The sequence below is a fragment of the Tachysurus vachellii genome, chromosome 9, assembly GCF_030014155.1.
Source record: "Tachysurus vachellii isolate PV-2020 chromosome 9, HZAU_Pvac_v1, whole genome shotgun sequence".
Taxonomy (NCBI): domain Eukaryota; kingdom Metazoa; phylum Chordata; class Actinopteri; order Siluriformes; family Bagridae; genus Tachysurus; species Tachysurus vachellii.
This window is the reverse complement of record NC_083468.1, coordinates 17,406,350-17,417,369: the sequence shown is the minus strand read 5'-3', so window position 1 is coordinate 17,417,369 and position 11,020 is coordinate 17,406,350. Positions and strand designations below refer to the sequence as shown.

Here is an 11,020-nt window from a genome sequence, read left to right as displayed (position 1 = left end):
CATAGAGACTTGTGTATTTTGTCCACCGCGGAGGAAAGAACAAAATATGACGCATATTTTGAGCGAAAAAAAAATTAAACACGGTTTATTTTAATGTTACAAGAGCATAATATTAGAATTTAATTTTTTTTAAAACTAACTAACTAAAATAAAATACATTTAAATTAAATATTTATTTTCCAAATCTACAGGGAGCCGCAGCAGTGGTATAAAAGAACCACTTGCGGCTCCGGAGCCGCGGGTTGCCGACCCCTGCCCTAGGGGTCCGGACAGCTGAGTCACTGGCTATCTTCAAATGACCAATGAAGACCTACCTTCTCTCATTACCTTTCTACCTTTACAGTTCTGAAATTTTCTCACTCTCAGCAATCACTACCAAACAAAGAACTCTCAAAGAACTCTGCATTTGGCAGACGCCCTAATCGAGAGTGACTTACATTATCTATTTCTTTTAATACAACTAAGCAATTGAGGGTTAAGGGGCCCAAAATTGGCAGCTTGGTAGACCTGGGATTGAACTCACAACCTCCCAATTGGTAGCCCTACACCTTAAACACTTGTCTACCACCCCCCTGTACACGCCAACTGTACAGGACAGAAAGGGTCACTCAGTGTAACAGTGGGTCATTCTTCAAATGTGCAACTGATATGCTGATATTCCAAACACATTATAGTGCAGCCTAAATACCTGTAAGTTACCATGATAAATGCTGAATATTCACTGGATGGTATTGGAACGTAAGGCCAATTATTAAGACTTTTTTAAGGTTTTGCGATAAAATATTAATGAGACCATAGGCCAGATTTTCAGCTTCATTTCCTGATTTTTACATCTTGAAGTTTTAAACAATTTAGAACATGGCACCTTTAGTGGTAGACCACCCAATTTTTAGATGAGCAAAAGTACAAAGTATTTTAGTACAAAGTAGCATACAGACAAATTAAATTAAACTAAACAAATTCTTATTTTTTGTTTATCTATTACTTGCAATTATTCTGCTTCTATGATGGCTTTCCAGGCTTGTACAACAGCTCCTTTCAGTTTTTGTTTTGTTTTGTTCTGGCGGTAAATGACCAGTTGGTTCTCCCTTCAAATTACTTTGCTCTCAGTTGCGTCAAAATCTTCCACCTTTTTTCCTGATGAAGCCATTTTGTGTTGTGAGTGTGTTTTGGTCATTGACTTGTTGCATGATGAAGCTCCACGCACCTGTAAATTCACAGGCACAATGTTTCTGTAGACTTCTAAATTTTCTATGCTGCTACCATCCTGCATTACATAATAAATAAAGATTATTGACATATGCCATAGCCCATACCTCCACCATGCTTCATGGATCATGAGCAGATAATTTCTTTCTCCACACTTTGGCTATTCCTTTAGCTTTGGGACAATCATTAGAGATTCATCTTGGTTTGAGAATTTTTGTGGCTCATATTTGTACTTATCTGCAGATTCAGGCCTTCTGAATAGTAGTTCACTCTTGAAGTCTTCTTCAAATGTTTTCTTTGGTGGTCATGTTCTTAGTCTCATTGTTAGTACATCAGTGTTTCTTTTCTGTTCCAGGACCTTCCAAATTGTTGTCTTGGCTATGTTCAGTGCTTATGCAATAGGTATGAATTTTTAACATCAAATGCAGCCTTCACAACCAAAACCTACAATTTAAATCAAAATAGACTTTCAGTCCTGTTAAATGTTTCTCTACTTTCTAAATACATGCAAAACTCCTTTGTCAATCTTTCATTATGTGCAGGGATTTACTAAATATGGTTCCCGAAAGTAAACCATAAAACATTGCTGTTTTAGATATTTAGATAGCAAATACTTATTATGCTTTGCTGAATTCATTCCTTACCTGTAAAATATGGTGGCTGAAACATGGATGGCATATTTTAGTTTACTTTGATATCTGAATGTGAGAATCTAAATAACGCTTGCCAAGTCTGAAAAAAAGTCAGAATTTGTAGCTTTCAACTGATTACATATAATCTGAATCAAATTAATTTTTTTGAAGCCACATTATGGCTGCTTGAACTGCATAATGTATGCACCTTGCCTATTACCAAGGCTTTCCACAGGCGACTTTAATTCAATCAACAGGACATAATCTGTCCCTCTTGTCTGAATCATGCATAACTATGAATTTTAAAATAAGCATGTTATATTCATTTTGCACACAAGTTACAACTACACTTTTCTTTTTATTTTAAAGTGATCAATATAAAAAAAAAAAAAACACTTTTTACAGAGACACAAAACAGCTTCAAAGCAACATAGATCACTGCATTCCAAGACCTTTAAGCAATGAAAGCATGTGGCCTTGAATTACTGTGAGATGGTAAGGAAATAAAAACCCGGAAAAACATTGTCATATTGACCTCAGATTTTTCTTACCTTTACAGGAGTCTATCAAGTGAATTTATCCTGAAAAACAATCCACAGGTACAGTCATCCAGCTGTGTTATTAATCTGCACAGCTGAATAGCCTTGAAGCCTTAAGAAGGAAAAAAAAGCTTTTTTTATTTTGATAATTGCAGTCAGAGCCCAGAGGGTGCACTGACAAAACACCAGCATTCAAAGAGATGATTGAGTAATAAAGACTTGAAGGCTGATAGAAACAAGCAATAACTTAAGTGTGAACAAAACAAGCTCCTTTACTAAAGCAAAATGTCCACACAGTGAAGGTACTTCTGTTTTTTTCTTCTGAAATCGCCAAAGACCCAGCCAAGCTTCATTTTGAATAAAATTAATACCAATATATTAAAATTAGGAAAAGAATGTGCAAAAGTTCTTCAAACAGTGATGGACTACCGGTCACACTTTCCCCAGAAAACTCTATCACTTAATAAAGTTATGAGTTAAAAAAATACTTTACAGTACAAATATTCAGATAATGACAAACAATTTAATCACATTATGTAATTTCTAGTCAAAAGAATGTATGTTTAATTGAGGATCTAATGTTTCCGACTGAATAAACTGTAAAATCACTATGTCATCATAGTGAATTAATTGAGTACAGGAGGGCAAAGCTTTGCACTTAAAATTTCCTCCAGGACTGTTTATTTTTTTCCCATGCATAGTTTGGACAAATGTGTAGTGGAACAATTAATAGAGACTGCAATTAAAAAAAAGAACAAGGTATGACATTCATAATCATTTTTCCAACAATGTTTGTAATTATACACAAAATACCTTAATTAACTTTGTTAATTCAAATGTTTATCAGTCCTTCAGACATAGGATTGGACAAGGAAAAGTGCTGTCAAACTTAAATACAATACAAAAAAAAAGCTTCTTAAAGTAAAACATTCAGCATTTTTATACACCACAGTGCAATAAAAACAGGAACCAGATAGGTAAAATGGGCCTTCAGCACTGGTCAAGAGTATGTGATAGTTAGCAAAGGCAAAACAACAGAATAATAAACAGTTGTGTGTGGCGTACAACTGGTGAAGCACCAATTCAAACCCACCGCACAGAGAAATCAAACCTTTATGGTCTTTGTAACACCAGAAACACCGGCTCTAGTAACGGAAAAATAGTCCACTTGCTAGCTGTTTCAGACATACCCATTTGTGTCTTCAAATAAGGCTTTGCAAGGTAGCTTGTTCAAGGTGTAAAGATTGCACTACGCTGCAACTTTCAAATGACAAACTCCTAAAGATTAACAGTGAGTCAGAGAGGGAATTGTTGGGATGCACTGGGATACCAGTGTGACTCAACACTTTGCAAGACTGATTAAGTAAATCTTTATTTGCTATAACCCTCTGAAGTATATATTTATATGCTAAACTTCATTACTGGATTAAAAATGGAAACAACAGCAACCTATAGTCACGCACCATACAAGATTTGCGAGTGGGTGTAGAGTGTGTCCATACTATATTACAGTACAGACAACGGCTTATCAGCAGGTCGACAGGGCTGTGAATGTGTTTGTGGAGTGACTGAGTTAAAGAGAGAGAAGGGGTACTGACCAGACATACTCATCCCATCTCTCAAACAAAACCTTCATGAAGATTCATAATGGACTGGTGTTCTCAACCACCTCATATAAAACCTCTGACCCAGAGTAATGAGCCAATACTGAGAAAGAATATAGTGCAATCATGATGCACTATTCCAACACTTACCAATCAGATACTATAAATGCAATGCTGACAACTGTGAAAACAGGAGTACTCAGTGTCCCAGAAATTACTATAAACAGGCACATACCTAAGAACTAAGAACATACAATAGACTAGCCTTGAAATGGTTGCTATTAACAGTATGAAAAAAATATATATACACATAGAAACAAAAATATAAATCTTTTTCATAAAAAGACAGTAGGTAGTATTCTGTGAAAGTAAAATAAGTAAAGACACATAAGTTCATATAATCCCTTCTTCAAATCTTCCATGTGGAACCGGTAACTTCACAAAACCAGTATCGATTGAGCTATTCTGGTTTTCTTTTTTCTTATAAAAGATGCTTCAGTGTATGGACAAAAATATTGTAGCACATCATGAAATTAAGAGTCTTGAGTTATACAATTACACTAGAGGACAGACTTTCCCAAAATGGATAACAAGTAATGGCTCAGAAAACTACAATCGGTCTGGGACATGATACATAATGCTACCACTGAAATAATCAACATCAACATCAAGCACATGAGTGATTAAAGCAAAATTAAAAGAGTGAATTAATATGAATAAATGTGGGATCTAGTGCCCCATCAGCAGATATAATACATGGGTTAAACTTGGCGGGGCCTTTATAAGTATAGTTATAGGTCAGTTGGGCACATTTCTGTGCACAGTTAGCATGTCGCTTTATTTAGTGTGATATAAATATGACCCATAATAGGCAATAGGTTACCATAGTAACAACAGCAGAAAAAGCAGGGTTGCCATTGCAACCTCAGCCCCTAGACAGTAACAGTCCCACTTTTATACAATGTTGAGATTGGGCAGGGCAAAGCCACACGCACAAGTGACACTTGGCACTTGCAGAGTTGATAGTAATGATGTGACTGGACGTGAATGGCTTACTTTACATGTTCAGCACTGTGAGAGGAGCAGTAGTACTTTTTGTGTGCAATGAACGTAGACAGGCTGCTGAATTTGATGTTGCACAGCCGACAGTAGCGAGTATTCCCATTTTGTAATGCCGTTGCAAGGACTGCCTTGGGTGTAGTTGAGGCACTGGGGCTTACATCTTTCTCTGGGACAACCAAGTGAGTGGTGGTGTGTCCTTGTGACCCCAAGTCTCTCAAGGTATCAGACACAGGTGACACAGTCAGAGGAATTGAGCCTGTGGGTGAGAGGGCAGGAGGGGCTGCTTTAGGAGAGCCAGCACCAATAGGATGTTGTGGTATAGGGCTTCCATTGAGCAGTGGAGAGGAGGGAGAGGCAGGATCCCTCCTGGTCCGTCCATTTACACTATCTCTTTGGGACCTGGGGCCTTGCTTGGGAGGTGTTAGTGGAGCTCCATTGCGAGGACTGAGGCTGTTGCTTGGACTAACACTGGGTGGCTGGACCTCAGTCTGCTGCTGCGTGGTAACAACCAGCCTATGAGCCGTCCTGAAATGCTCCACCAGATCAGAGGTCACTGCCCGATTAGGAGGGCAGTAAGGACAAATCATAGGAGGAGTGCTGGGGGTCTTCACCCCAGACACAGAATGAGAGGTAGACTCCAGACTGTGTAAGACAGAGGTGTGAGGGACCACAGTGGACTTTCCAGTTTGGTGGCTTTTGGTGTCAGGATGGAGATCAGGAACTCTGTTTTTAGGGGAAGTGGAAGCAGGTCTCTTAAGCCGATGCAGATGCTCTCGCGTTTGAGGTTGCAAAGCGGTGGCAGGGCAATAGTAAGTTTTGTGAGCCAAGTAATTCTCAATGCTGTTGAAGCTAATACTGCAGGCTGTACATTTGTGGTAATCTGTAAGGGGCAATGCTGTTATATTATTTCCTCTTGAGTTCTCCCTCAAGCAGGGCTTTTTGCTAAGGTCAATGGGGCCATCAGCTTCTGGACTAGAACTGCAAGCAGAGCTGGCAACTGTGGCCCCATGTGAGCTGGCACTGGCACACTCTTGTTTCAAAGGCATGCCTGGTACAGCAGAGAGTGCAGCAGCACTCGCCAGAGCCTCATTCCGTGCCATGTGGATTTCATACATCTTTTTGCGTTTCCGTGTACGAATGGGCTGTGGCACAAAGGCAACCTTGCCTGCCACAAGACGCTGGTTGGAAGGGTCATGACGTGAAGCACAGTAAAATCTCTTATGAACAATGTAGTTCTCATGTCTGCTGAAATGGATATTGCAGGCCTGGCAAAAGGTGCGAGTGGGATCCTCATCCAGGTCTTCAGCTGATCCACTGATTTCTGCAGGGCTTTGACTCCCCTCACTTACCCTACCCCCTCCAGCACCCTCACCCTCTGAGGAAGATGAGGATGCAGTTTCTTTCAGTCCTGGAGTCTCACTCTTCACCTCAGTTGGCTTGGTGTCTGTAACTGGCACAGCCACTGCAGACTCAGTGTAGCTTGGGGAAGCTGATGCTGTAGAATTACCTGGCCCTGCTTGTGGAGAGGCATCATTACCTGAAAGGGGCACTGCGGTTACTGGATCATCTGTCACAATGCCAGATCCCTCCCCTTGCTGGTGTCTGCTCGAGCAGTACAATCTCTTGTGGGCATAATAGTTGTTGATGTTATTAAAGGTGATGTCACACTCAAAGCATGTTGCCCCCTTAGGAACACTAGCAGGAGAGCCTGTAGAGTAGAAACCCTGTGCAGTAGCTGAGACCTGCCCACTCTTGAGCCTACTATGAACCATCTCAGACATTTTGGCCAGAATTTCGGATGCCTGGGGCATGATGGCAGCCTCAGGGCTGAAGAGGTAAGGGGGCAGAAACAAAGTTCCACCAGGTAACACTGATCCTCCTGCTCCCAAATGAACAGGGCTAGAGCCGGGAGTGGGACTGGCTGGCTCTGCCTTCACTGTAATGACTGAGGGGCTCTTAGGAGAGGTAGGTATGGGAGAGCTTGGCTCTGTTGCACGTGCACTATGATTGTCATCCTGCTCTTCGACCGTTGTCTTGATCTCTGAGTCAGACTGTGGCTCTTCCTTTATCTTCAACTGCTCTGGAGAATTACAACCACGGGAAGTGGCTGCGCCACCATTGGCCCCAGGGCTGGAAGAGTCTGGTCTGGGCATGCTGGCTGACAGCTCTTGGTCCTGAGACTCTGAGAGCTCTGAGGTTACAGGGCTACCTTGATGAGGTGTGTCGCTCCTTTCAACAGGAATCCTGACCTCCAGGTGGGTGTGGACATGCTGTTGGAGCAGAGCAGGCGTGTCTGCAGAAAATCCACACACTTGACACTTCAGCAATATGCCAGAGTCTCCAAGATTCAGGCCTGTTGGACAAAAGTAAAGTAAGAGTAACAACATAAGAACTTTGGAAAGCAAAGGAGATTAAAGTCAGAAAATTAATTCTAGACTGGCTTGCTCTGGTATGTTATACTGTCAGTCTACATTTTAATAAAGCTTGAGAGTCAAATGGATTAGGTAAAATGAATCGTAATGACTACCTGTGGTCACTGGAAGTTTGGGGGAGTAGCCTTCACTGCGAGAACCAGGCTGGCACACCATGTGGCTAGTGACCAGATGGCTGTAGAGGATGTCTCGAGTTGTAGAGATGAATCCACAGCCATGACACACACCATTCAGAGTGTCAGTGTGCACCTTCAAATGCCGCTCACAGTTGGCCTTAGTAGTGAACGCAGACAAGCAGATCAAACAAACAAATGGACGCTCACCTGGAGAAGAGACACATAAATGCATAGATTGTTAGGCAAACAGTATGCATTGTGTTTTGCTTACACATTTTGAAACTAGAAAACAGTTAATGAAAAGCACTTAGTGCTAAATTGGCAATGCACAAAATGAATTATTCATGAATAATAATTGAGAGGTCTGAAAGATGAATTGAAATGGACAGTGAGAGAGTAACAGAGAAAGGGCAGTGTGAGAAAAAGAGCACAATAAGAGAAAAGCAGTAGAAAAGCTGAAGAGAATAAGAGAGTAATAGAGAGAGAGAGAGAGAGAGTGAGAGAGAGAGAGAGAGATGAGACTCACCACTGTGTGTCCTCATGTGGATCTCCAGTGAGCTAGCACTGGGACAACTCTTGTTGCACTGGGGAAATGGGCACACCCTCTCATTAGCGTATGAGTCTTTGGGTTTGTCCTGTGGAGGAGAATCCGTGGCCTTTTGCTTCTGCCGGCTGGCACAGTAGTACATGAGATGAGCTTGCAGGTTCCTCTCACTTCGATACCAGATTCCACAGTCTTTGCACGGGAAGATATCCTCTGAAAAACACACCCAGAAATCAGTTAATATCATGGAATCGAAGAATCAAATATAGTTTCTGTGTTAGCTCTAGCATGATTTTCCTGTTATTAGTAGTACTTCAATGTGAAAAGATATTTGATAATAAATTATATATTTTATAATAATTTAGCTTTATAATAAAACCATTGCTACTGGTAGTGAATTGAACACGTTTTATTTATATCTGAATATATATCAATCAATCAGTTTAAATGCATCATACAATGTATGACACATACATCAAAACAGAGCAAGCAAACCACCAATCTCCAAGGCAACAAGATTGAGAAGATGTATAATTATACAGAACTGGTGTCAAGGCATGTTAAACAAGGTATATTGGATAATGACCATAGCACCCCATAATTACCTGTCTCTACTACACGGCTAATGCTACATGACTGAAGAATGGAGCTGATCAAGTTTTAACCTTTAGCTCGATTTACTGAGATTAATTATGAACTCATCATAGCACAGATGTGTCCACTCCCACGCCTTGCACAAACTCAGCAACCTATAGCAAAATGCAATGGAGATAGACAAGAGAGTGTGAAAGAGAAAGAGTAAAGGTGTATGTACAATACAGATAGCTGTACTCTATTCTAAGTGAATTACCCGTCTCACCAGTGGACGTCTCACTTGCACTCAGATGAATCAATACTGCCACCTAGTGGTGACATGACTAAATGTTTAATGTTGAAACTTGTATGTTGCTACAGTTTATTCGTTTTCAAACCCTGTCCAGATTCTATCCTAATTACTGAACTTTGTGGTGGTAACACACACACACACACACACACACACACAAATTATCTTGTAAGATATTAGTGACTCACTGTTAACAACTGCAGTTGCCAAAATGGCAGCCATGCCAGCCTGTTGTGGGAGGAGCTGGATATCAGAAGGCAAGGTTGCTGGGTACTCTGGCTCCTCCTTCACTGGGGGTTTATGAGTTTGGGTTGAAGCTTGCTGGGCTGCACTAGAAAGGATGGCCACTAAAGCATCTCCACTAGAGATCTCTTGAGTGAGCTTACAGTACAGATCATCATCTGAAAAGATAAAAGACAGAGGCTTCAGTAAAACTGAAAGCAATCAGACTTCAAAACCCAACATCTAAACTTAAGCTGAAGCAATTCAGGTTAACCATGAGGAATGTATAACCTGTTGACAGACTGAAACACTATTTACCCAGCTCTAGTTTTAGTTTATCATCAATGTCAATGTCACATGAGTTGTGGTGTCAGAAATATCTTCATCATATGAATATAAATGCTTGTTTAATGATTCCTGACTCTTAGGAACCATAACGATGGGGGTTAGAGCCATTACAGTCAGTATAAAGGAGTGTGCTGAGTAGGTTGTATGGTTTGAGTCTTATGGTACCTTGACTGTAAATGATGCAGTTTGCTTCTGAGGAACAGGAGGTCACAGGGATTCTTGCAAGCCAACAGTCCACATCCTCACACACCAGACTCTACAGACAAGAAAATATAGACAATAGATAGAAAGAGTAAATATCGGACTCATAAGAACAGAAAGATTAAAGTGCTCTGTCACAAAACCATTTTAAATTACTCCCTATTCTCCAAGTATAACCAATTAAGTCTAAGGATAATCTATATAAAATATCATGTTAACTCTTTTAGAGGAAGAACCTTATAACACCAAAATTGCAGGGTGCTCAAGGGAATGGCAATAGAAAGGGCCATTGAAGACAAAAAGGAAGACATAAAAAACCACAAAAAAGAGAACGGAGATATGTCACTACTCTAATGGCTGAATATGCAAAGCTGTGTGTGTGCAAATATGCACGTGGGTAAATATACGCAAATGCTATACCTATGGAGATATGGAGATATAGATATGGAGATATATATATATATATCTGTTATACCCAGTGTGCTCTTTATTCTGAGCTATGTATATATATAATGTATATATGTATATAGCTATGGATACATTAATTCACAAAGAAACACATAAATGCTCACCCACATGCACATGCAGGTACACAGACAATTAATGACTTGCATACACAAAAACAAAAGGGAAACAAATGATGTCCAGGTTAACTTGCTTATACAGTATGAATTACTGATTCAATTATGAGATTTATATACTGATCAACAATAACATTGAAACCAGTGACCGATGTAAATAACATCAAAGGCACCCCTCAAAGGGTGAGACACCATTTCGCAGAGCTGATGTGTTTTAAGCAGGAAAAATGGGAAAGCGTAAGGATCTGAGAAACTTTTGTGATTGCTAGATGGATGGATCAGAGTATTTCCAAAATGGAAATGGAAAGAACTTGCAGTGAACTAGCTTTGCCCGAGGCTCACTGATGCCTGTGGGAGATGAACGCTAGCCCGTTTGTTCTGACATCACACAAGGCCTACTGAAGCACAAATTGCTGAAAAGGTTAATGCTGAATGGCAGGGTGATTACCTCGAGAAGAGAGGGCACAAGGAGGCACTATGGAAAGAAGTCCAGATTGAAGAGGCAGTGTGATGCTCTGAATGTTTTGCTGGGAAACCCTGGATCCTGTCAATCATGTGGATGTAACTTTGACACATACCACCTACCTAAACATTGTTGCAGTTGTGTTCACCTATTCATGCCAAGGGTATTCCATAATGGCAGTGGC

At 40.4% G+C, this 11,020-nt stretch overlaps 1 protein-coding gene across 2 annotated transcripts in view; it reads right to left on the bottom strand.

Moving 5' to 3' along the window:
* Positions 1–2,883: 2,883 nt before the first annotated feature.
* zfpm1 (zinc finger protein, FOG family member 1) overlaps positions 2,884–11,020 on the bottom strand; it is a 68,594-nt gene continuing 60,457 nt past the window's right edge. For both annotated transcript variants that reach the window (XM_060878014.1, XM_060878015.1), the window contains 5 exons: positions 9,757–9,847; positions 9,210–9,422; positions 8,121–8,351; positions 7,574–7,801; positions 2,884–7,399 (listed from right to left, as the gene is read on the bottom strand). In XM_060878014.1, the coding sequence (XP_060733997.1) occupies positions 5,037–7,399; positions 7,574–7,801; positions 8,121–8,351; positions 9,210–9,422; positions 9,757–9,847 (3,126 nt within the window). In that variant the 3' untranslated portion in view covers positions 2,884–5,036. The remainder of the gene's footprint in view (positions 7,400–7,573; positions 7,802–8,120; positions 8,352–9,209; positions 9,423–9,756; positions 9,848–11,020) is intronic.